Here is a 27,562-nt window from a genome sequence, read left to right on the forward strand (position 1 = left end):
TACCCGGTGGAATTCTATAAGACGTTTTCAGAGATATTCAGCCCACTGTTGGTGAGGACTTTTAATGAAGCAAGAGAGAAGTGAGTCAATTTCATTGATCCTGAAATGGAAGAAGGACACGGAGCAATGCAGGTCATAAAGGCCAATTTCTCTACTGAATGTGGACGCCAAACTGCTGGCTAAGATACTGGCCACAAGGATAGAGGACTGTGTCCCGGGGTGATAGGGAAAGACCAGACGGGATTTGTAAAGGGCAGGGAACTCGAGGCCAATGTTCGAAGGCTTTTAAATGTTATTATGAGCCCTCAGAAGGAGAGGAGATGGAGGTGGTGGTAGCGATGGATGCGGGGAAGGCTTCTGATCGTGTGGAGTGGAATTACCTGTGGGAGGCGCTGGGAAGGTTTGGGTTTGGTGAGAGCTTTATTGACTCGGTGCGGTTGCTCTATCAGCCACCAGCAGTGAGTGTGCGTACGAACCGGCTACGGTCGGGGTACTTTAAACTACGCTGAGGGAGCACCAGGTCTCGCTTTACGCGGATGACCTGCTCTTGTATGTTTCAGACCCATTGGAGGGAATGGGGGAAGTAATGCGAATCCTGGGGAAATTTGGCAATTTTTCAGGGTATAAATTGAACATGGGGAAAAGTGAGATGTTCGCGATCCAGTCAAGAGGACAGGAGAAGAGACTGGGAGAGCTGCCGCTTAGAATGGTAGGGAAGAGCTTGCGATATCTGGGAATCCAGGTGGCCCGGGAATGGGAGGCACTGCACAAGTTAAACCTATCCCGGTTGATAGAACAAGTGGAAGGGGATTTTAAGAGATGGGACATGCTCCCGCTATCACTGGCGGGGAGGGCACAGACTGAAAATTATGGACCTCCCCAGATTTCTGTTTGTCTTTCAGTGCCTCCCCATCTTTACCCAAAGGCCTTTTTCAAGCGGGTGAATAAGGTTATTTTAGGCTTTGGTGGGCGAATAAAACCCTGCGGGTGAAGAAAGTGTTGCTGGAATGCAGTCGGGGGGGGGGGGTTTTGGTGCTGCCGAACCTTTGCAATTACTACTGGGTGGCTAATATAGCCATGAAGTGGGTAGTTGGGGAGTGGTCGACATGGGAGCGGATGGAGGCGGCATCATGCAAAGACACCAGTTTGGGAGCACTGATAACGGCACCTCTTGCGTTCTCGCCGGCCTGATACTCCACAAGTCCGGTGGTGGTGGCGGCTCTGAGAATCTGGGGGCAGTGGAGGAGATATAAAAGAGTGGAGGGAGCATCGGTTTGGACCCCGATTTATAATAACCATCGGTTTGTACCAAGTGGGCTGGATGGTGGGTTCCGGAGATGGCAAAGGGCAGAAATTAAAAGGATGGGGAACATATTTATAGATGGGAGCTTTCCCAGCTTGAAAACCTTGGACGATAAATTTGAATTGCCAGCAGGGAACGGGTTTAGGCATTTGCAGGTGCGAGACTTCCTGAGAAAGCGGGTTCCGGCCTTTCCACTGCTGCCGCCACAGGGGATACAGGATAGAGTAGTCTTCAGTACCTGGGTGGGAGAGGGGAAGGTTTCCGATATTTACCAGGAGCTTTCGGAGGTGGAGGAAACTCCGGTGGAGGAGCTTAAGGGCAAGTTGGAGGACGAGCTAGGAGGAGAGATAGAGGTGGGTCTATAGGCGGATGCCCGAAGCAGGGTTAATGCCTCCTCATCATGTGCCAGGCTCAGCCTGATATACAATCTAAGGTAGTCCACCAGGCACACATGACAGTGGCTAGGATGAGCAGGTTTTTCGGGGTAGAAGATAGGTATGCGAGGTGTGCAGGAAGCCCAGCAAATCATGTCCACATAGAACATTACAGCGCAGTACGGGCCCTTCGGCCCTCGATGTGTTTTGGGCATGCCCGAAGCTTGGGTTTTGGCCGGGTTTTGCTAAGGCAAGGTCCACGGTGCTAAAAACACGGGTGGTGATGAGTCCGGAGGTAGCGATCTTTGGAATGTCGGAAGAGCTGGGAGGTCACGGGGGTGAAAATGGCTGATGTCTTGGCCTTTGCCTCCCCGGTAGCCTGGAAACAGATCTTGTTAATGTGGAGGAACTCTGAGCCCCCGAGAGTAGAGACCTGGATTAGTAACATGGCTGGGTTTCTCAGTCTCGAAAAAATAAAGTTTGCCTTAAGAGGGTCAATGGTCGGGTTCACCTGGAGGTGGCAGCCGTTCGTCGACTTTGTCGGGGAAAATATAATTGGCAGCAGATGCAGTATTCCGGGGGGGGGGGGAGCAGATTGTTGTTTTATGGTTGGGGTGTGTGAAGATTGGCATGGGGGGGGGAAGTTTATTATACCATGCTGATGTCATTGTCTATGTTATTTTTGTAACAATTTTCAAATACCTTAATAAAAATATTTAAATTAAAAAAGAAGTTATTGTCCTCCACGCTCTGGGAAGCATTGAAGGCAGTTATTAAGGAGGCGATAATTTCATACAAGTCATATAGGGATAAACGTAGGAGGGTGAAGAGGCAGAGGCTGGTGGACCCTTCTGGAGGTAGACTGCCAATATTTGAGTACTAAACGCCGGAGCTTTTGGTAGAGAGAAAGAAGTCACAGATGGACTTTGAGCTGTCACCGGGGCAGGTGGTGAGCCAGCTTTGTCACAGGAGGGGGACGTTTTGTGAGCATGGGGAGAAAGACAGCCGCCTATTAGCCCACCAGCTGAGGCGACAGGCTGTCTCCCAGGAGATGGTTCTGATCAGGGACTCTGATGGGACGTTGGTTTCTGCCCCAGAAGAAGTCAGTGAGGTGTGTTCAGACCTTTTACTGTGGGCTATCTCAGTTTGAACCTCCGGAGGAGGAATCGACAATGGTACAAATTTTCCCGGTTTTGGGTGGAATTCTATATCCTGGGTTAAGCTTTTGGAAGGGCTCCCACTGCGAGTGTCCGTACCAAATGCCCTGAGCTCAGGGTACTTTCGATTGAATTGGGGTATGAGACAGGGGTGCCCATTACCCTGCTACTGTTTGCTTTAGCAATCGAGCCACTGACCATAGCACCTAGATTGTCTCCATAGTGGGGAGGGAGGGAGCATCGGGTGTCCCTGAATGTGGATGATTTGTTGTTGTACGTTACAGATCCTCTCGCCAACATGACGGAGAAAATGGAGATGCTCAGCTCAAGGGAGGGGAGCTGATCTCGGAAGGTTGCCTTTTCATCCAGTTAGGCTAGTTTTCAGTATCTGCAAAATTGGGTGGCACATGATTGTGCCTTGCTCTATAAACTTAATTGTGCTGGTCTAGTTGATGGTATGAAGGCTGATTTGAAGAGGCGGGGTGCTTTTCTTTTGACTTTGGCAGGCAGAGTCCAGACAGTGAAAATAAATATTCTTCCAAGGTTTTTGTTTATGTTTCCCAGTCTTTCTTTCTAAGGCTTTCTTTGGTAGGGTCAATAAGTTAATATCTACTTTAGGATGTTCCTGTGGCGGCCACGGATTGAGTGGTCACACATTTCTTGGCTCCTGCTCAAGGCGGGTATTTTTGGTCTTTTCCTGCCCTAAGGGTGTAGTAGTTGAGGGCAAAAGGTGCAGGAGAGCCCGGGGAAGGTAATACACCTCTGAAGAAATAGCAGTTGGAGAATGAGTCTTGTGATGCATCACAGCTAAAGATAGTGGAGGGCAAGGGGAGCATGCTGCCACCCAGTGGTCAACAGAGCAGCTGGTGGAATTCTTCAACAATAAGTTCCAGCAGCAGAGGAAAGAGGCCCTGGGAGACTTGGCCAAGGTGGGGGAGCCGCTGAGATCTAGGATTGAGCAGGTTGAACAGAGGCTGGAGTCCCAGGGCCAGGTGATTCTGAAAGTGAAGGTGGGGGAACATGAGGAGCAGCTGGCCTCATGGTTGCGGAGGTGGGAGTGATGCGAGACAGCCGGTAGACGCTGAGGGAGAAGGTAGAGGATCTGGAGAATCACTCCTGAAGGCAAAATGTCGGGATGTCGGTGGCCGCTGTGTATGTGGCGAGAATGCTGGAGCCATTGGGGGAGGGGGGCCTTTGATCAGCTCTGGAGGTGGACCGAGTGCACAGGGTGCAAGCGGGTTTCGCTCCCACAACCCAAAGGTGTGCAGGCTAGGTGGATTGGCCACGCTAAATTGCCCCTTAATTGGAATAAATGAATTAGGGACTCTAAATTTTTTTAAAAAGAAGAGATTTCAGAGAAATGCCAACTTACGAAGGAGAATGTATTTAGATATCTGTAGGTGTGAGACTTTGTGCAGAAAGAGCTTCCTTCATTTCCCCTGGTGCCAATGCCTTCGCTTTTGGATAGGGGTCTGTCTTTGAATGAGCTAGGAAAGTGAAGGATCTCAGACATTAATGGGCAGATGTTGGCAACTGAGCGGGCAACACAGGAAGTGGAAGGATGAGTTGGGGGTGATCTTGGAGGTTGGAGAATAGTCATCTGGTACATCAGGGAACTTAACAGCCCAATGAAAAGATCCAGAGTCTTTGCCCGCCTGAAAAGTATGAAAGCCGACATAGTCTTCCTCAAAGAGACATACCTGAGGGAACAGGGTCGACTGCAGGTAAGGAAAGGCTGGGTGGGACAGACCTACCATTCCTACTACCGGGGGGGGGGGGTGTATTGTTAAATAAGAGGACGATGTTTACCGCGTCAAAGACAGTTACGGACCCAGGTGGACGGTATGTCATGGTCAGTGGTGTCCTGGACGGGACACCGGTAGTTCTGGTGAATGTGTACCAACTGGGATGACACAGAATGGTGGAAATGATGGAAATCCCTGCAAGCAGCATGAGGGAAATAGCTCAGATCAGAGACAACAGGGCAAACCAATAGCCGAGCTGGAAAAGGTCAATGGGACATTCAAGACCTTCTACTGGGGACTGTACACCCTGAGCTCCAGCAGTTCCTCGATGGACTGGACAGGCCAGTCGTGGGGGAAGTTAGGAAACGGGCTGGAAGCACCATTAGAACTGGGAGAAGTCATGGAGAGCATTAGCTCCATGCATGCGGAGAAGGCGCTTGGACCAGACGGATTACCAGCAGACTTCTACAAAACATTTGCGACAGCACTGGCCCCACACTTGTGGGAGATGTTCACAGACTCACTGGCAAGGGGCACCCTGCTGTCTAAGCTAGCACAAGCCTCAATCTCGCTGATACCCAAGAAAGACAAAAGATCCAACAGAATGCGGATCTGACAGACGCATTTTGCTGTTAAACATGAATGGAAAATACTGGCCAAGGTGCTAGACAGGAGACTGGAGGGCTGCGTACCAGAGATGGAAGCAGAAGACGAAACGGGCTTTGTCAAAGGCAGTCAGCTAACATCAAACATCAGGTGTCTGCTGAACTTAATAATGACTCCACCCAGCAAGGGAACACCAGAGATGATCATCTCCCTGGATGCAGAAAATGCCTGCGACAGTCGAATGGAAGTACCTCAGAGGTACTGGAGCGGTTCGGGCTTGGAACAGGGTTCACAGCCTGGGTGAAACTCTTGTACAGCTCCCACGGCGAGTGTAGGCGAATACCACCAGCTCAGCGTTCCCATCCCCACCAAACAAACACTCAACGAGCCCAGTGGTGATAGCCACACTCCGGTCGTGGTACCAACTACGCTAGCGCGTCGGATTGACCGAAATGTGCATTAAGGCACCCATCTGCAACAAAAGGACGGCACCTTCAAATGGTGTAGACAGGACCGGAGGACATTGACAGTTAGGAACTTCCACATAGACAACAGACTGACAACACCAGAGGAGCTAGAAATCTCTTACTTAGGGAAACAAAGACATATCCATGACCACCGCAACAATCGCTGTTAGAGAACCTACTGGACACGTGCATCATAGGGAGGGGGATCTGCGGCGACCAGTATGGGCAATTCCTGGGAAGGGCGCACACACCACTGGATGAGACCAGGGAAATGTGGGAGGAAGACCAAGGGTAGGGACTCTGGAGCGAAGCACTGCACAGGATCCAAAATTAGAAAGGTGCTGCTACAGAGGGGAAGGCAGGCAGGGGGTTTGTGTCTTCCAAACCTGATGTATTATTGCTGGGTGGGAAATGTGGAAAAGGTTTGGAACTGGGTCAAAGGGGTTGATTCCCAGTGGGTCAGAATGGAGAAGAGTTTGTGTCGGGGTCGGGATTGAAGGTGCTGGCATCAGCCCTGCTCCTGATGGCCCTGGGGAAATACTCAGGGAGTCCAGTGATAATAGCTTCATTGAGAATTTGGAGGCAGTTTCGCCAACACTTCGAGTTGGGGGCAGGTTCAACAGAAATGCCGATTCGGGGGAACCACAGATTTGAGCCAGGGAAGTGGGATGGAAATTTTTGGAAATGGGAGGAGAAGGGGATTAAGACACAAAAGGATTTGTTTCTTGGGGGTCGGTTTGCAGGATTGAAGGAGCTGGAAGCGAAGTATGGGCTGGAGCAGGGGGAAATGTTTAGATACATGCAGGTTCAAGATTTGTTGACTTTTGAGAAGGTTAAGTTTGAACTGAGGGGAAGGATGGAGGGGTTCTACAATTCATGGGCGTTATTCATTATGCACTTTCAAGAATTGGATAATATCAAACATTAGTTGGGGGGGGGGGGTTTGGGAGGGTTGCGGGAGGGGGACTGTCTGTGTTAATGGTAGCCATGATGTGGAGATGCCGGCGTTGGACTGGGGTGAGCACAGTAAGAAGTCTTACAACACCAGGTTAAAGTCCAACAGGTTTGTTTCAAACACGAGCTTTCGGAGCACGGCTCCTTCTTCAGGTGAATGGAAAGGCTTGTTCCAGAAATGTTTATATAGACACAGTCAGAGATGCCCCGGAATGCGAGCACCTGCAGGCAATCAAATCATCAAAGATGCAGAGAGAGAGGTAACTCCAGGTTAAAGAGGTGTGAATTGTCCCAAGCCAGTTCAGTCGGTAGGCCTCTGCAAGTCCAGGCTTGTTGGTGGGGGCCGAATGTAATGCGTCATGAATCCCAGATCCCGGTTGAGTCCGCATTCATGCGTGCGGAACTTAGCTATAAGTTTTTGCTCAGCAATTTTGCGTTGTCGCGTCTCCTGAAGGCCTCCTTGTAGAATGCTGACCCGGAGATCAGAGGCTGAATGTCCTTGACTGCTGAAGTGTTCCCCAACTGGAAGGGAACAGTCCTGCCTGTTGATAGTCGCACGATGCCCGTTTATTCGTTGTCGCAGTGTCTGCATGGTCTCGCCAATGTACCACGCTTCGGGACATCCTTTCCTGCAGCGTATGAGGTAGACTACATTCACCTGAAGAAGGAGCCGTGCTCCGAAAGCTCGTGTTTGAAACAAACCTGTTGGACTTTAACCTGGTGTTGTAAGACTTCTTACTGTGCTCACCCCAGTCCAACGCCGGCATCTCCACATCATGTGTCTATATAAACATTTCTGGAACAAGCCTTTCCATTCACCTGTAGAAGGAGCCGTGCTCCGAAAGCTCGTGTTTGAAACAAACCTGTTGGACTTTAACCTGGTGTTGTAAGACTTCTTACTGTGTTAATGGTGACTATGAGTGATTCCTGATTCCCTTTTCTTATTTGTTTATGTTAACATGCGGGCTAATGTTTGGGGATAAGGGAGAGGATGGGATTGTTGTTGTTGATATGGGGATTGACATTATATTTATTACTGCTTATTGTTGATAGGTGCAAATTTGGGAGAAAATGTGAAAATGGAGAATAAAATTTTTAAAAAACAATGGATAGGCTGAATGGTGAAGTTTGGTGAATTTTGAACTTTCTCACAGTTTGGGCTGTGTGGGAAGAATGGATCATTGGGTCTGGTCCTAATGTACTGCCAGAACTTAACATGGTGTCTAGCTGGCATGAATCAGCGCATCAAAGAGCAGAATGGAGAGAATTGGTGTGGGCTGGGCAGGGGTGAGCTTGAGAAAGAGGTTAACGATTTCAATTTCTAGCACTCATTCTATTGTATATAATTTTGGTTTTCTTTTAGCGGCTGCCACTATTGATGACCTGTTCAGTCCTATAGGATCAAAACTTCTGGAAGATTACATCACACAGTTGGATTTTGAGGAGACTATAGTGGGTATGTATTTTTCAATATTTTCAGGATGCTATACATTTTCCTATGATTTCTAATTTTCTTTAAAGTAAATTTGCTTCAAAGAACTACAAAAAATAGTGTTCCCTGTTGTACTGAGACATTGCAGGATGTATTTTCCTCTTGTGCAAGTCAATTGGTGTTGATGTTGATGGAGTGGTAATTGGTGAATATATGTAGCATTCTTTGCTGTGCTGAGGAAAACAGGAAGAAAGTTAACATTTGAAAGAAATGTTTCATAAGTCCACAAGGATCATTTTAAGCTGTTCACCATCTATATTGATGACTTAGATGAGAAGTGTGTCAGTCATGGCTCGGTTGGTAGGTAGCATTTTGGCCTTTAGGTCAGAAGATTGCGGATTCTGGTATTGAGGCATCTGGTAGTTGTACGGCATTGTATAATTTCATTGCAGTGCTACTGTAAGCCTACTCGTGACACTAATAAATATTATTGTTATTAAATCTAAGCCTTCCTTTCTACAAGCAAGCTGAGTATAATGCATCCAACTTCGGTAATAGAAAATCGACTCGGGGCTTTTCACAGTGACTTAATTGAAGCCTACTAGTGACAATAAGCAATTATTATTATTATTTGACAGTATACCATGAAGGCAATGCAAAGGGATGTAGTTAAAATAGGATGACCAATCGTCCCATATATTTGCGGATGCGTGTATCAGTTTATTTGTGCATGAGTCGTTGGCCCAACCCCTTCCACCACCTCACAACCTCAGCTCATAAGTTAATGTAGCATTTTGTTTATTTCATGGGGTGTAGGTGTCACTGGGAGGACCAGCATTTGTTGCTCATGTTTAATTGCCCTTGAACTGAGGGTCTTGCTAGGGCATTTTGGAGGGCAGTTAAAGAGTCAATCACATTACGGTGGTCTGGAGTCACATGTAGGCCAGAGCAGGTAAGGATGCAGAATTCCTTCCTTAAAGGACATTAGTAAATAATTGACCAACTTCCAGATTTATTAATTGAATTTAAATTCCAGTCGCTGCCATGGTGGGATTTGAACCCATGTCCCCAGAACACATTTGCCTGGGCCTCTGGATTACTGATTTAGTGACTGACACTATGCCGCCACCTCCCCACCAGTGCTGAGTCTAAAGTTCTGTTGACTCAGGTCCTGTGAAAACAGATCACAGGGATCCTAGCTGGTATGACAATGTTGTAGATGTGGTTTGTGACATTCCATTGGGTGCAGCCAGTCAAGCTTTGCAGGCAAATGGTTATCCTGGTACTGTATAAAATATGTTGCGTAGTACCACATAAAACGTAATCTGCTGTAATATGAGTGCTTCTGAAAATTCTTCCACCAAAGCAGTTACACTTCTGCCGTTGAACCTGCTATCGAAAATCCATCTCGAGACTTGGAGTTTCTTCATCCATACACCAAAATGAGATATTACTGAAAACAGAAACATGTTGCTGAAGATCTTGAGGTCTTCAGGAAAAACGCCAAAATGCCTGATTTCAATGATCACCTACAGGAAAAAAGGGTGCCGATTGGCTGAGGTGTTAACCATAGCTTCATAAGTTTCCCAAGCTCCTGGGTAACTCAAAAAATGCGCAAGACTTGAACATATTCCTTATTGGACAAAGAAATCTGTCCCAGAAACTAAGGTAACACATCCTACAATGGAAGTGAACTTATTAATCTTGTGCTGACATCAGGTAATTTGGCTGTTACTTTTGTATTTTGAACTACCAAGTGTGCAGCAAGTGAAAGAAATTCAGCTTCTATGAAATGCAGGCAATAGGAACTTTAATTGATTCATGTTTTTATTTCAAGTTTCTAATTTCTTTGTTTAATGACCATGAGCAAAACCCCCAAATTGTGGACATGGCCAAATTTCTTAGCAATTGTGTTCTATCAGCTGAAAGTAATAATGTATATGTATTTCTATTCACAGGGTTGGATTTTTTGGTTCAGTACCATTATGTCGGAAAAACGGAACCATTGTATTACTGTGAGCTCTGTGTTTGTGAATTGCCACTGCAGTGTGTTTTGTCACATATCTTTGGAATTAAACACAAGATGCGTTATATTGTAAGTACACATGTTTATAAATATACTACACAATATTAATACATATAAATGTATTTACTTTGCATATTTGTCATTTGTGTTGCAGAGCTTGCTCAGGAAAATAATCAGACAAATTGCAAATACCATATTTAAATTTGAGAGGGGGAGGCAGTGGCATAGTGGTTTGGGCAGGACAGTGGTTAGCACTGCTGCTTTACAGTGCCTGGGACCTAGGTTCGATTCCCAGCTTGAGTTACTGTCAGTGCGGAGTCTGCACGTTCTCCCTGGTTCGATTCCCAGCTTGAGTCACTGTCTGTGCGGAGTCTGCACGTTCTCCCTGTGTCTGCGTGGATTTCCTCCGGGCATTCCGGTTTCCTCCCACAAGTCCTGAATGGGTCGCCAATAGTACTATAAAATGGCATACAGACAATCTCCTTGCCAATCCTCAGCTGGACTTCATTTCAGCCTTGTTCCAAAAATGGACAAAAGAGTTGAATCTAACCAGATCCCCATTACATACAGAGCCATTACCATTTCTGAATCCCTCACCAGCAACATTAAGGGTGGCACAGTGGTTAGCAATCCCACCTAACAGCACCTTGGGTGACTCTGGAGTTTATATGTTCTCCCTGTGTCTGCGTAAGTTTCCTCCAGGTGCTCCAATTTTCTCGCCACAGTCCAGAGATGTCTAGGTTAGATGGATTGGCCAAGATAAATTGCCCGTTGGTGGCCAAAGATCTGAAGATTGGGTGGGGCTACAGGGATAGGGTGGGAGTGGTCCTAGGTAAAGTGCTCTTTTGGAGGGTTGGTACAGGCTTTATGGGCCGAATGGCCTCCTACACTATCAGGATTCTGATTCTACTCGGGTTACCTTTTTAAAATATTTTGAGTCTCCAATTCTTTTTTTTTTCCAATTAAGGGGCAATTGAAAGTGGCCAATTCACCTAACCTGCACATATTTTTGGATCGCGGGGGTGAGACCCACGCAGATACGGGGAGAATGTGTTAACTCCACATGTGCAGTGACCTGGGACCGGGATCCAACCCAGGTCCTCAGCGGCGTAAGGCAGCAGTGCTAACCACCGCGCCACCGTGTCGACCCTTACTTGGGTTACCATTAATCAGAAACATAAATGGACAACAGCACAGAATTGTTGTTGCTGCACGCCTGGGAATTCTACAACAATTAACTTGTCTAACACCAGAACCTGTCTTCATCTACAAGACACAAGTCACAAGTGTGATGGAATACTATTAAATTGCTTGGGTGCGTGCAACTCCAATAAAAGAAGCTTGACCCCACCCAGAACGAAGCAGCCTGCTTGATCGGCATCCTCTATCACCAAGTTAAACATTCACTCCTGCTGCCACCGGTGCACAATGGAAGCAATGCTTCTATCTACAAGATGTTCTGCAGCAACTCGCAAAACCTCCACAACAGCACCTTCAAAAGCCTTGGATCAACTAGATGTATGGGAGTACCACCACCCGATTTCACTCCAAGCCACAAGGCTAACGTGGAAATTTGGCAATATTCCTTCACCACTGCTGTTAAAATCCAGGAGCTCCCTTCCTGATAACACTGGGTTTACTTAGACATAATGGACTGCAGCATTAGAAGAAGATAGCTCACCACCGCCCTACGGGTAAATTGGGATGGGAAATGAATACAGGCTTCATCATCGATCCTCGTGCTCAATGGAAAAAATAAAATAAAAATGGGTGCGAAAGAAGCAAAATTTTGAGTATTGGATTTCGAGAGGAATCCTGTAAAGTAGGTGTTTCAGTGAGGGCGTTTCAAGTTTTAAATATTGTTTGAATGTATATTTGAACTCTGAAAAGCAGCCTGCAGTGTAATTATAGATTCTAGATCACATCTAGAAAGACAGTTTTGATCTGTATAAACATTAGGGTAACATTGGTGGCTACAGTTTTGTCAAAGGTGACGGGAGTAATTTGAAGTAATGAATTCACTTTTGGGCATTAATATGTATCCGAACGAGTGTAATTTAATTTACCGTCTTCTTCCTGCCCCCCAGCATGCCTCCCATTGTGTGGGTGCCTGGCAACACTAGTATTGGTGTGACTGCTACTAGTTCTAAAAATGAACAATTTGGAAATACACAATTACCTCTCCAATGGACTATGTAAATAAGCTGATTATTTGTCTTGGGGGAGGTCAAAAGTGAATGACCATCATTCGTATAGTTTAAATAAAGGTCCTAAACAGCTACTCTTGCTCAAATGCTAGTGTGGGTAACAAATTGAAAATGCTGATTTTTTTTTCCCCACCACTGGTTAATCTATGTGTTGGTATGAAACATTTGGTTAAATGTGGACCATGCTGAAACGTTGGATTTGAATGACTTAGTGATTTTACATGCATCAGACGTGTTCTGTTTATTTTTCAGAAAAAGAGACACCCAGAGTTATTGTCATTAAGTGCAGGAAAATATAAAACAGTTGTCAAAAAGAAAGCAGCAGAAATTGAAAAGACAGATGGAAGAGGAAGGGTTAGGGTAAGTATACATCTTGAAGTGTTCGTTATTAGGAGTGAACAAAATCCATGACAAATAGCGCCAAAACTAAGTCCATTCCCCTGTCTGATCACTTGTTGCAACTATACAAGGCATTGGTGAGACCACAACTGGTTATTGTGCAGTTTTGATCCCCTTATTTGGGGAAAGATGTAGTGGCATTGGAGGCAGTTCAGAGGAGGTTCACTCGGTTGATTCCAGAGATGAGGGGTTTGTCGAATGAAGAGAGATTTAGCAGTTTAGGCCTATACACATTTAGAGTTTAGAAGAATGAGGGGAGATCAAATTGAGTATGCAAGATGCTAAAAGGTATGGATAAAGTAGATGTGGAGCAGGTGCTTCCTCTTGTGGGGCATTCTAGAACGAGAGGTCATAATCTTAGGCTAATGGGTAGCAAATTTAAAATGGAGTTGAGGAGAAACTACCTCTCGCAAAGGGGTGTGAATATGTAGAATTCGCTACTCCAGATTGTGGTGGATCCTGGCACAGTGAGTAAATTTAAGGAGTAATTATTTTTAATTGATAAATAGTTGAAGGGTTATGGAGAACGGCAGGACAGTGGAATTAAGGCCAGGATGAGATGAGCCACGATTGAATGGAGTAGCAGACTCAATGGGCCATATGGCCTCATTCTACTTGTATATCTTCTGAACCATACTGTTCACAAGTGTGCCATCCTCTTTGATCCCGTGTTTGCCAAACTGTGCTTGTTTCCGGTGCAAATTTTTCATTGTATTCCAATATTTCCTTACTACATTCTATTTCGGGTCACTGTCAGTGTGGAGTTTAGACAGTCTCCCCGTGTCTGTGTGGGTTTCACCCCCACAACACAAAGATGTACAGGTTAGGTGTATTGGCCACACTAAAATTGCCCCTTAATTGGAAAAAATATATGTTTTAAAAAATATATATTTTACTGTCTGCACCCGTCCTGCCAGCGACAGCAGCAAAACATCCCATCTCCTAACCTCTGCCTCTACCAACCAGACCAAGTTCAACCTGTGCAGCTGGGTCCAACTCTGCGTCACCTGGATACCAAGGTATCTAAATCTCGTCCCTGGGGAGATGGCAGCAGAGTGGTATTGTCACTGGACTAGTAATCCAGAGACCCAGATCTGGGGATCCCGGTTCAAATCTCCCCACTGCAGATGGTGAAATTTGAATTCAATAAAAATCTGGAATGAAAAGTCTAATGTTGACCATGAAACCATTGGCGATTGTCGTAATAACCCATCTGGTTCACAAATGTCCTTTAGGGAAGGAAATCTGCCATCCTTACCTGGTCTGGCCTACATGTGATTTCAGACTCGCATCAATGTGGTTGACTCTTTCTTTTTAAATTTAGAGTATCCAATTCATTTTTCCAATTAAGGGGCAATTTTAGTGTGACCAGTCCACCTAACCTGCACATCTTTGGGTTGTTGGGGCGAAACCCACACAAACACGGGGAGAATGTGCAAACTCCACACGGAATGGGTTAGCCCTGCTGCCTCACGGCGCCGAGGTCCCAGGTTCGATCCCGGCTCTGGGTCACTGTCCGTGTGGAGTTTGCACATTCTCCCCGTGTTTGTGTGGGTTTCGCCCCCACAACCCAAAGATGTGCAGGATAGGTGAATTGGCCACGCTAAATTTCCCCTTAATTGGAAAAAAATAATTGGGTACTCTAAATTTATTTTTAAAAAACTCCACACGGACAGTGACCCAGAGCCAGGATCGAACCCGGGATCCTGTGACGCAGCAGTGCTAACCACTGCGCTGCCGTGCTGCCTAATGTAGTTGACTCTTAACTGCCCCCTTAAGGGCAGTTTTGGATAGGCAATAAATGCTGGCCTAGCCTGCCATCTCCACGTCCAATGAACGAATAAAAAAAAAAACACCAGCCCTAACCTCCTTTCCTGCCCCCTGGCATTGATCAGAAACACCTCACTCTTTCCCATAATCAATTTATATCCCGAAAACCAATGCAGCCCAACGGGTCCGAAATATATAGCGGATCATCTACGTACAGCAAACCCTATGCTCAACGTCCTAAGCGCCATTGCCAGTGGCTCTATCACCCAAGGCGAAAAGCAACAGGGAGAGCGGGCGTCTCTGTTTCGTCCCACAGTGTAGCCCAAATTACCCCAAGCTCGTATACAGCAACCAGACCCAATCCACAAACCCCTGTCCGAACCCGAATCTCCCCAACACCTCAAACAAATATATCCACTCCACCCGATCAAAATCCTTCTCCGTGCCCATCGCTGCCACTACCTTAACCTCTTGCCCAGAGAGCATCATAATCACATCGAGTAACCTCTGCACATTTGGCAACAGCTGTTTTCCTTTCACAAAACTCGTCTCATCCTCCCCAATCAACTTCGGCACGCAGCCCTCAATTCGTGATGCAAGCACCTTCGCTAATAACTCGCCATTGACATTCAACAATGATATCATGCGGTATGACGCACACTACTCCGGGTCCTTCTTAAGAATCAGGAGATAGAAGCCTGGGACAAAGTAGATGGGGGGGGGGGAGATCTCTCTCTCTCTCTCCCCCCCCCCCCCCCCCCCACCCCCCCTCCTTCCCTCGCCTCATAATACACTGTTGCCAGCAGTGCCGCCAGCTCTGCCCCAAACTTCTTATAAAACTCCACTGGGAACCCATCCAGACCCAGGGCCTTCCCTGTCTGCGTCACCCCCATGCCATCCATCACCACCTGCAGCCCAATCGGGGCCTGCAGAACCTGCACCTGCCCCTCTTCCAACTTGGGGAAACTCCAACCCATCCAGGTAACATCTCATCCTTTCTTAACCCCTCGGGGGGCTCCAACTCAAAAAGCCTTCCCCGCCTCCCTCAAAAGCCTGAAATACCCCATTCACCCCTCAATATCTGTCACCACCAAACTCCCTTCATCCCTCACTTTCCCAATCTCCCTTGCCGCTGCCTGATTCCTCAACTGATGGGCCAGCAACCTACTTGCCTTCTTCCTGTACTCGTACACTGCCACTCTGGCCCTTTGCAACTGCCCACCGTCTTTCCCGTCGTCACTAACCCAAACTCTATCTGGAGCCTCTGTCTCTGCTTCAGCAACCCCTCCTCCGGCACCACCGAATACCTCCTACCCACCCTCAAGATCTCATCGACTAGCCTTGCTCCCTCCCGCTCCATCCTATCCCTGTGCACCTGAATCAAAATAAACTCCCCTCTAACTACTGCCACGAGTGCCTCCCACAGTGTGGTGGCTGTGACCTCTCCCGTGTCATTCACCTCCACATGGCCCGAATGACAGCCCTCACCTGCTCACACACACCCTCATCCGCCAGCAGCTCCACATCTAACACCCATCTCAAAAAATCCACATCATCCCAATTTGGGGCATGAACAAAGAACCAACCCCTTGCTTCACTTCTGTTAACTAGCCCACCCAGCTAGCATGATGGCCCCCACCCAAGGCCTCTAAGCTCCTCATTCCCCTCCAATCCAACCCCCCAAAACAAACAAAGAACATAAAGCACACTAACCGGCGCCACTCTCCTTCAATACCCACCCAAACATTGTACCATACGTACAAAGCTCCTCCCCAAAGATCAGTGTCCTCACACTCCTCCCATTGCATTCGGTTGCATTCTTGGACACTCTCATCTCCATCAAGGACGGTCACCTCAGCACTTCGCTTTACCGCAAGCCCACGGATAACCTCACGATGCTCCACTTCTCCAACTACTACCCTAAACGCATTAAAGAAGCCATCCACTATGGACAAGCCCTCCGTATACACAGGATCTGCTCAGACGAGGAGGAGCACAACAGACATCTATAGATGCTGAAAGATGCCCTCGTACGAACGGGATATGGCGCTCGAGTCATCGATCGACAGTTCCAATGTGCCACAGCAAAATACCGCACCGCCCTCCTCTGAAGACAATCACGGGACACAACCGACAGAGTACCCTTCGTCGTCCAGTACTTCTCCGGAGTGGAGAAACTACGACACCACCTTTGCAGCCTTCAAAACGTCATCGATGAAGATGAACATCTTGCCAAGGTCATCCCCGCACCCCCACTGCTTGCCTTCAAACAACTGCGCAACCTCAAACAAACTATTGTTTGCAGCAAACTACCCACGACACCACACAACCCTGCCATGGCAATCTCTGCAGGACGTGCCAGATTATAGACATGGGTACCACCATTACACGTGAAAACACCACCCACCAGGTACATACTCGTGCAACTCGGCCAATTTTGTCTACCTCACACAAGAAAGGATGCCCCGAAGCGTGGTACATTGGCGAGACCATGCAGATGCTGCGAGAACGGATGAACGGACATCGCGCGACAATCACCAGATAGGAATGTTCCCTTCCAGTCGGGGAACACTCCAGCAGTCAAGGGCATTCAGCCTCTGATCTTCGGGTATGCGTTCTCCAAGGTGGCCTTCAGGACGCGCGACAAAGCAGAATCGTCGAGCAGAAACTTAAAGCCAAGTTCCGCACACATGAGTGCGGCCTCAACCGGGACCTTGGATTCATGGCGCATTACATTCACCCCCTACCATCTGGCCTGGGCTTGTGAAATCCTACCACCTATCGAGGCTTGAGACAATTCATACCTCTTTAACTTATGATTATCCCTCACTCCAGTTGCTCTGTCTGGGCCTGTAGACTTAATCACCTGAAAGACTTGCATTCAAAGTATCGTATTGCATCTTTGACTTTGTCTAGATGTATGTTTCTGGAACCCACCTCTTCATTCATCTGAGGAAGGAGCATTGCTCCGAAAGATAGTGATGCGAAACAAACCTGTTGGACTTTAACCTGCTGTTGTGAGACTTCTTAATGTGCTCACCCCAGTCTAACGCCGGCATCTCCACATCACACTCCTCCCAGTCCATAGTCTCTCTCAAACTCCATCCCCTCTTCCGGAGAGTCAAAATAAAACTCTGATAAGTCACCCAAGCAGGCAGGATACAAAACTCCAAACTTCACTCCCTTCTTGAAGAGGGCAGACTTTATCCAGTTGAACCTGCCCTCCTATTCGCCAGCTCCGCACCCAGGTCCTAGTAGATCCGCAGGTCACTCCCTTCCCAAATGTACCTCCTGGTCTGCCTCGCCCACTGCAAAATCTTTTTCTTGTCCAAGAAATGGTGGAACCGCACCACCACCGACTTCAGCGGCTCCCCACCTGCGGCCTCCTTCTCATCGCCCTGTGTGCCTGATCCACCTCGAGGGGCCGATCAAAAGCGCCCTTCCCCATCACTTGCTCGAATGTCCTCCCCACATACTTGGCAGCACCTACTCCCTCGATGTCCTCTGGCATCCTGACTATACTCAAATTCTGTCGCTGGAGTGATGTCCAGGTCTTACAACCTCTTCCGGCCATCCACCACCAACACCGCCACCAGTGAGGCCATCCACTCCTCATTTTCCCCCACCCCATCCTCCACCTTCTGAATCGTCAGCACTGAACCTTCAGCCTCTGCCCCACTTTCTCAATCGCCACCCTAAGTGGCTCCACCATCTTAGCCATGTCATCCGAGGCCTGTTGCTGGAACTTATTATTTAGAAACTCCACCAGTTGCTCCATTGACCACTGTGCAGGCAATGCTGTCCCCTTGCCCTCCACCATCTTGACATGTGGCGCACAAAGAAAACTGCCCTGCTCCAGCTGCTCTCCCTTTCTCATACCACTGTCTGCCCTCTGATCCATTCACCAGAGGAGTGTTACCTTCCCTGGGCATTGACACACCGTTCGTCCTCAAAAGGACACCCATGGCAGCACGGTGGTGCAGTGGGTTAGCCCTGCTGCCTCACGGCGCTGAGGTCCCAGGTTCGATCCCGGCTCTGGGTCACTGTCCGTGTGGAGTTTGCACATTCTCCCCGTGTTTGCGTGGGTTTCACCCCCACAACCCAAAGATGTGCCGGGTAGGTCGATTGGCCACGCTAAATTGCCCCTTAATTGGAAAAAATGAATTGGGTACTCTAAATTTTTTTTTAAATTGACACCCATATTGGAGAAAGACCAACAAAATCGACCTTGAATGGGAGCCACCACTCCATGGCCGCCACCGGAAGTCCATATATAAATTCAAGTTGATTCATCCTCTACATTGCAATTCTACTGTTCCTTCAGGTCCTCTACATGACTTACAGGTCTTAGCAGTTGGTTTTAATTTAGTTCTGTGAAGACCATCTATAACAATGCCACCAGCCCTGGTACCTTACCACATGTGTAAACAGAGGCCATGGAAGACTCTGACAATCTGAAAGGACATGGCAATTCAATAATAATAATCATTCTTGGTGTTACAAGTAGGCTTACATTAACACTGCAATGAAGTTACTGTGAAAATTCCCTAGTCGTACACTCCGGCACCTGTTCGGGTACACCTCCGGGAGAATTCAAAATGTCTGAATTACCTAACAGCATGTCTTTTGGTACTTGTGGGAGGAAACCTGAGCACCTGGAGGAAACCCACGCAGACACTGGTAGAACGCACACAGTGAGCCAAGCCGGGAATCAAACCCGGGTTCCTGGTGCTGCGAAACAACTGTGCTACTGTGCCGCCCAATTCCACCTCCCCACTCGAGACAATGCTTAATTCTAATGGTGAAGGGTGCAAAGGTAACTTGTGTTATAATTCTTGAAAGAATTACAAATGAGGCAGCATTTCATTAGCTGTTGATGTAAGTGTCATTTTCTATAGAAATAATAAATGTTATAGAAAAACCGAAGAAAAACTACTTAAACATCACTTCTAAATGCACTAAAATTGATATTTTAATTTTTAAATTCCAGGTTATCCGAGATTATTATGGACCTGCGCTTTATCAGAGGGTATCTGCTGCAAAGATTGCATCTGAAAATGGTAAAGCACCAGCATTTGCTATTTTTATTCGAGACAGGAGACCTAGAAAATAGAATAGAACAGTACAGCACAGAAAATGATATGAAAGTGTCTGTTTGTTTATCAAGTTATTTTCATTCCTATGATTCACCTCCGTTGCACATGTATGAGTACAGGAACAGGAGTAGGGCCATTGTGCCTTTGAACCTATTTTGTAATTCATTGGCATCATGGCTAATTTGTGACCTAACTCCATTAACCGATCTTTGCCAATATATTTTTTTTTAAACTGTTACATAACATAAGAAATAGCCAAAATGGTCCCTTGAGCTTCCTCTGCCATTCAATATGATCATGTCTGATCTATGGCATTAACTCCACTTTCCCAACTGCCCTTGATCTATTAATATCAGATTTAAAATGAACAATTATTCACTATCTGTTGTCATTTGCAAAGAGTTCCCAACTTGTAGCACAGTTTGTGTATAGCTGTATTCCTTGTTTCACTGATGCTTTACCTTCTATGTGCATAATCCTCATCTAGAAGGGAATAGCAGTGGTACATGCAGAAAATATAATAGTTGTCGGATTTGCACATTAATTATTTTTACATCTGCATTTTGAAATTAGCCAGCACTGGTTCCATCAGAAATGAAAGCAGAAAATCATGAAAATATTCAGCAGGTCAGACAGCATCTGTGGAGATAAAAAAAATATGAATGTTTCATCCATGTGATTCAGATTTCCAGCAGCTGCAGTATTTTGCTTTTGTATTAGTTCCAACATGGTGCGTAGAAACCAAGGGAATTTCCCAGTTACATAGAGAACTCTTTAACAAGCAGTTTGTCATGTGCTTGTAAACTGGTATAATTCTTAAGTCAAACTCACCCATAAAAAATGTTTTGGAGGATTTAGAAGACCAGAGCTGTTTGCAGCATTTAATCTGCTAAGTGATACTATTTGAAGTTGTCAAATTTTATTTGGCATGTTTCTGAATGCACTCTTTTATTTATTGAACAAATTATCTCTTGTAATTTTAGGCGATCAGCTGCAAGACATGGAATGCAGTAGTTATGACCAAGACCAGAGCACTCACACAGAGACCTCTCCTCCTGTAGAAACGAGAACAAAAAAGTATTCCGTTCGTTCACAAATATCATGTTTAAAACCAGCCAGCAGAACAAGTTCCTCGAGGAGTATGTTTGTCTACAGCATTTTAATATCTCTTGTCTTGAAATTAAAATTCAGTTTACTTACAAAGTGGATCATGCTTATACAGCTAGTTATACGGCAAGTTCCCTATTTTAGCTGGAGTGATAATCTGAGGAATCCAGCTTGGAAGATGTGTTTTCGTATCTTGCAGCTCCATTCATTCAACACAATGCAGGCACCTCACATTCCCATCTGAGCAGCTAACGCCCTCAACCAATTGCCCTCTCTCATGCCTCAGTCACCATCTATATATGTTGTTCCCATCTCTCGTCACAAGCCATTACAATAACTCCAACCCCTGTTTCTTCTCCTCGCAGGTGAAGAGAACATACAACTTGGGGAGGGGTGAACACCTTCGGGAGGGGGGCAAGGTTTAGCCCAAAAGTGATAGGCACCTTATCAGGCCACTGGAGAAGGAGATCTGTCCCAGGAGGCTAGCCTGCTGATCTTACTCCTGCTGGTATTTAATAGTGATACTGTTTCTCCTCCTGGCTGTCTGCAAAATTGGAAGATAGAGCTACATGAACTGCTCCCATGCTATGGTGAGGGCTGGTAGCAACAAAGTGCAGCTGAAGGTGAGTGAAATGCTAGGAAGCTGAAGTGCCATCCAAGAAGTTGACAATCACCTGTCAAAGCAGTGTTAGTACTCTCTGAAGGAAAGAAGTGCATGAAACAGCAGTCTCTAACCTGGCCATAGCTTGAGCTCTTAGGATTAGAAGTGATGTTGACTCCATGATGAGCATTAGAAACACTACAGCCTACAAACCTATGGACTAAGTGCTGGAAAGTGGCATTAGAATGGATAGGTGTTTGATGGCTGCCATAAACATGATGGGCCGAAGGGCCTCTATATGCTGTAAAACTAACTATTTGTTAGAAACTGGTGCGAATACAGGCTCAGGCAAGGTAGGTCATTTATAGGCTCTATTACCTCATAGAGATGAATATACTAATACATTTAGGAATGTAAATTGTATTGATTCATACTCTATTCATGAGGCATGATCTTCTGTTTAATAACATATGGCTGATCACATGGAATAATAATGAGGTGCTTACCAGTATATATTTTTTAAAGTGACTATTTGATACAAGTCCTTAAAGGAGATAATATCTCCCAAGATCATACTGATGTTAGCTACATTTTTCTCTCTGGGCTTGTTCTTGCTTTTTAAAATAGCTATTTAGAGGAGTAACCCGAGGTGTGAGCACACCACCACAATGCTTTCTATTGCATTGAATGACCTATTCCTTAGTGTATTTTGAGCCTATTTATATTTACAAAATAAAAATTGCTTATCACTCCAGAGTCTAGTTTCTAGTTTGACAAGTAGTGGAAGATTGTTGATGCACGATATATATTGCAGTCTTTATGGGTTTTTAATAGCAATCAATGGTATTTTCAATTTCATATTCCAGATTTGTTAATTGAATTATTTATTAAATTCCACCAGGCACCATAGTGGGCTTTTAACCCATGTCCCCAGAGTCTGGGTCTCTGGATTACTAGCCCTGTGACATTACCGCCACACCATAATTTTGTTCCTGCAGTCACGCAGTCTTGGATATTTTCTTTCAGTCACACAGCCTGATCCTTTGACCGGCACAGGTCCTTGCTCTATCATTGCAAGAGGAAATAGCAAAGTATCTGCAAGACATAATAAACATCACAAAACCAGTACAAATAGAATAAACTTGAAGATATACAGGGAGGAAAAAAGCATGAAATTGTCAAAGGGCAGAGGAAGAAGGAATTTAAAGGAGATACAAGTCGGGTGTTTCTGAATACGGGAGAAAATTGTCCATTCTAATGGTATCATCAGAAAGCAACCTAATAATAATCTTTATTAGTGCCACAAGTAGGCCTACATTAACATTGCAATCAAGTTGCTGTGAAAATCTCCGAGTCACTTCAGTCCTGCACCTGTTTGGGTACACTGAGGGAGAATTTGGAATGTCCAATTCACCTAACAAGCACGTCTTTCGGGACCTGGGGGAGGAAACCGGAGCACCCGGTGGAAACCCACGCAGACACTGGGAGAATATGTAAACTACACATGGACAGTGACCAGGGCCAGGGTGAAATCTAGGTCTTCAGCGGAGTGAGGCAGCAGTGCTAACCACTGCACCACTGTGACACCCTTGCTTCTAGCTTCCCTAATTATACATTACACAAAACTCACTGAATTATATGGCTATATTTCAATCTGGGCAAAGTTTGCAGATGCATCACTTGCCCTTTCACTGGCCAGTGCTGGTCCCTATCCACTGATGCTTGAATGTTGAAATACTTCAGTTTGTGGATTGTGAAATTTGGTTTCCACTCTCAAAACATTATAACTTGTGGCTCCTTACTGCAGGTTATGATATTCCTCTGAATGTTATGATGCCTAACATCCCATATTTATATTTCCTATCTGTCACAATAATCACCAGGTTTGCAACAATAAAAGCACATTTATATGGTGCCATGAACATGGAATATCCCTTGAGTTGAGAAACAAAAGAGCCAAGCCAAAAAAGGAGGGTAACCAAACATTTAGTTGAAAACTTTGGTTATGAAGGAAGTGTAATGCAGGAATGAAGTTGTAAAAGTAAGGATGAGAATTTTTCAATTGTGGTCTTGAAAGATCTGGAGCCAGGAAAGGTTAGTCACAATATTAATGATGGGTAAGTGACATTTGGCATGGGATAGGATATGAGCATCAGAATATATGATGAACTGAAATTTATGGCAAGCAGAGGATAGGTTTGTGATGGGGACCAAAGATGACAGCTCTGTTCTTCCTTGTGTGTAAATGGAGAAATAGGTCCTTGAATCAAAGCTGTGTTACCAGTACATGAGGAATCTACTTTAAAATTTAAGACGCAAAGAATGTTTTGTAACAATTAACTATGTTTCAGGTGGTTCTCGATCAGAATACAAATCTTCCCGACGTGACTACTCAACAAGTAAACGTGATCAGTATAGGAAAAGAGAAAGCTCCAAAGGTAGAACATATTTTTATGAACTTTTAAGTATTATTATCAGATAGCTTCAGTTAAAAGACTGCGGCATTAGATTTAACCAAAATCCCCAAAAAAGTAAAGCTGGCCTTGTGGTATCAGTGGCACGTACATCTTTATTCTACCATATGTACAGCATGGTGGGAAAACAGGAGGGACGTTGTTTTTGTGTAACTCCTAGCAGTTGTAGATTTAAATTTTTGTCCCAGTCTTGGTTTATATTATGTTTTGTGTGGATTTTGCACTATTTTCAATAAAAGTGAATTATGTAAAATGACATAGGATATATGCCTGTGTTTCTAGTCCACTCAAACTCCTCCTATCTTTCCTCCTTTAAATCCGTTATTGTAACCCTCTATTGCCATCTCCCTCAAATGCTTTTTGAGTACCCAATTTTTTTTTTTCCCAATTAAGGGGCAACTTAGCATGGCCAATCCACATCTTTGGGTTGTGGGGGTGAAACCCATGCAGACAAGGGGAGAATGTTCAAACTCCACACGGACAGTGACCCAGGATCGGGATTCGAACCCGGGTCCTCAGCACCATGTGCCCAGTGCGAACCACTGTGCCACATGTCCCCCTTCAAATGGTTGTCTAGCCTCCACTTATATGTATCTATGCTATCGCTTGAACCATTTCTTGTTGTAGCAAGCTCCACCCACTCATTACTCAAGTTTCTTCTGGATTCCCTTCAAATTTCTTGATGGAAATTTTATATTGATGCCTCTGAGTAAGCTCTTGTCACAAGCAAAGACGTTCTATCTACTCTACCAAAACCTTTGATAATTTTAAAGACCTCTATAAGGTTACCCTCCATAATTATTATTTTTATTTCAAGATTTATTTCTTCATTCCAGGGGGATAAAAATGTTTATCTTTCCTTGATACCTTTTCTGGTATCATCCTTGGAAATCTTCTCTGCACCCTTCCCAGTGCCTCTGTCCTTTTTAAAATTTGGTGACCAGAATGGAATGTGCGGCACAGCACATTCAGTCTAACCAAGATTTGATGCAGGGTTACCACAACTTCCCTATTTTCAATTCTATGCTTCAGAAATAAAGCTTGGTTCAATTTGTTTATGGCCGTCCCCTAATTTTTTTAATTATAAAATTGATATCGCAAGCATACAGTCATGGTAATATTCTTTGTCATATGTTAATTGAGCTGGATATTCACTTTTCAAATGTTTTTGAAGACACTAAACGTTCTGGAGAAGATTGGCGCGATGAATGGGAACGATCTATTAAGCGATCAAAATCTATTAAACAAGATAAAAGAGAAAAAGAAAGGGTGAGAGAAAGAAGTACACGTTCTGACAGAGACAAGGACAGACGGAAAAGCAGATCGGACTCTAAAGATGACTACAAGAAAAGAGATAAGCCTAGGTAATGCATTATATGCAGTAGAATTTTTTCTCTTTTCCCTGTTGTGATGCTACCTTGTAATTGTTCATTCGGAGAGTCAGTACAGACATGACCGGTGTGTCACCATGCTGATGGTATCTGCGAGGGTACCCCAACTTCAAACTCCAGTTCGTGGGGTGTGTAGTTTTGCTGTTGGGATGGTGTGAGGAATCACATGAAACTCCAGTGACCGTAACCAGCCCAGTCGTCATATAACAATTATTAAAGACTACTAAATTAAAGAGAAGACCAATAGACACAAATAGGACTATAATACTCTACAGCAGTTAAGTATATGAATGGCTAAACACGCACACAGTTTGTGTAGAGCCCCTTGCTCCAGACTACATATATGATCCCTAAACTCCTTAAGACTTCTCCTTTTCGCATAATACAGGGCTGGGAAACGCCTTTTCCTGGTCCAGCGAAGATTTTGACACTGCCTTTATGAAGGTTTCTGCACGGCTTTGGCTTGAAGACTGAGGTGGGGGCCTAGCCTCCTGGTGGTGAGTTGTGGACTGGCCTCTCAGGCTATCAGATGTAAAATGGCCACCCTGCCTCTGAGGGTGCAGGCAATTCTACATTTTTTCCTCCTTTGATTCTTCATTCTGTGTATTTGGCTGCCTGCCTCACTCAAATTCTTTTTTTAAAATATTTTTATTAAAGACATTTTTCATACATACATAAAAATATCAGAAGAATACAAATCCACAGGAACAAAAATAATAGGCCCACAACACTCCCCACTGACACCTTAATTCCCCTTTAAGAAATCGATGAACAGCTTCCACCTCAGGGCAAACTTCTCCTCCAACTTGACCTTCTCCAGAAGCAGGAATTCTGCCAGGTCACTTACCCACATCCCCGCCTTCGGCAGCTCCGAGTCCTGTCAGGACAACAAATCCATCTCCAGACTATCAGGGAGGCAAACGGCAATACATCGGCCTCTTTCCCCACCTGGACTCCCAAATCTTCCGACATGCCAAATATTACCACCTCCGTACTCTGGGCATCCCCTGCCCCCGGAATCTCGGATATGCCAGAACGCCCTCACCTTTGGACAAACCCAGAACATGTGTTCTGCTGGATGTTATTGTTGAAAAGTGTTAAAATTCTAAATGCCTCAATAAAATATTTTCTAAAAAAAAACATGCTGACGTCATTCACAGACCCCCCCGTCCCCCCCAAAATGTATCACCCGCATCTATCCTCGACCCCTACAAAGAACCAGCTCACGCTCGCAACCGTCATGTGGACCACAAGCACCACCTTAAACTGGATGAGGCCTAACTTCGCACACGACGAGGATGCATTCACCATCCACCAGGCTTCCTTCCATGCCTGGCCTCGGAAGAAATTGGGAACGCTGCGTTTTTCCCCATGTTCAATTTATACCCCGAGAACTGGCCAGTGTCCCTCAGGATCTCCATGGACACAAGACCATAAGACATAGGAGGAGAATTAGGCCACTTGAGCCATCGAATCTGCTCCGCCATTCAATCATGGCTGATATTCTTCTCGTCCCCATTCTCCTGTCTTTTCCCCATAAACCCTGATCTCCTTAGTAATCGAGAACCTATTTATTTCTGTGATTTGGCCTCCACCGCCTTCTGCGTCAAAGAGTTCCACAGATTCACCATCCTCTGGCTGAAGAAATCCCTCCTCATCTCTGTTTTAAAGGATTGTCCCTTTATTCTGAGATTGTGCTCTCTGATTCTAGTTTTAACTACTAGTGGAAACATCCTCTCCTCATCCACTCTACCCAGGTCTCTCAGTATCCTATATATTTCAATAAGATCCCCCTCATCCTTCTAAACTCCCAACGAGTACAGACTCAGAGTCCTAACCGTTCCGCATATGATAAGCTCTTCATTCCAGAGATCATTCTTGTGAACCTCCTCTGGACCCTTTCCAAGGCCAGCACATCTTTCCTTAGATATGGGGCCCAATACTGCTCACAATACTCTAAATGGGGTCTGACCAGAGCCTTATACAGCCTCAGAAGTACATCCCTGCTCTTGTACTCTAGCCCTCTCAACATGAATGCATTTGACTTCCTTACTGCCGACTGAACCTGCACATTCACCCTAAGAGAATCTTGAACAAGGACTAAAAGCAAATTACTGCGGATGCTGGAATCTGAAACCAACGAGAAAATGCTGGAAAATCTCAGCAGGCCTGGCAGCATCTGTAGGGAGAGAAAAGAGCTAGCATTTCGAGTCCAGATGACTCTTTGTCAAAGCTAACAGACAGAGAAAGTGGGAAATATTTATACTGTGGAGTGAGAATGAAACATGAGTCATAGCCACAGAAATCCAGGGAAAAGGGATGCTGATAGCCACAGAAACCACGGGGAAAGAATGCTAATAGCAGTCCCCAGAGAGAACAAAAGGTGTGAAAGGCCAAACAGCAGAGCAACTAACATCAGAGGGTAAACTGTGACAAGGACTCGTAAGTCCCTT

The 27,562-nt window shown here is 45.5% G+C and overlaps 1 protein-coding gene across 2 annotated transcripts in view; it reads left to right on the forward strand.

Moving 5' to 3' along the window:
* si:ch211-197h24.6 overlaps positions 1-27,562 on the forward strand; it is a 170,279-nt gene that overhangs the window by 89,205 nt on the left and 53,512 nt on the right. For both annotated transcript variants that reach the window (XM_038797610.1, XM_038797611.1), the window contains exons 14-20: positions 7,970-8,062; positions 9,997-10,133; positions 12,524-12,631; positions 19,431-19,500; positions 20,520-20,675; positions 23,596-23,682; positions 24,893-25,082. In XM_038797610.1, coding sequence (XP_038653538.1) covers positions 7,970-8,062; positions 9,997-10,133; positions 12,524-12,631; positions 19,431-19,500; positions 20,520-20,675; positions 23,596-23,682; positions 24,893-25,082 — 841 coding nt within the window. The remainder of the gene's footprint in view (positions 1-7,969; positions 8,063-9,996; positions 10,134-12,523; positions 12,632-19,430; positions 19,501-20,519; positions 20,676-23,595; positions 23,683-24,892; positions 25,083-27,562) is intronic.

The sequence above is a fragment of the Scyliorhinus canicula genome, chromosome 5 (assembly GCF_902713615.1).
Source record: "Scyliorhinus canicula chromosome 5, sScyCan1.1, whole genome shotgun sequence".
Classification (NCBI taxonomy): Eukaryota; Metazoa; Chordata; class Chondrichthyes; order Carcharhiniformes; family Scyliorhinidae; genus Scyliorhinus; species Scyliorhinus canicula.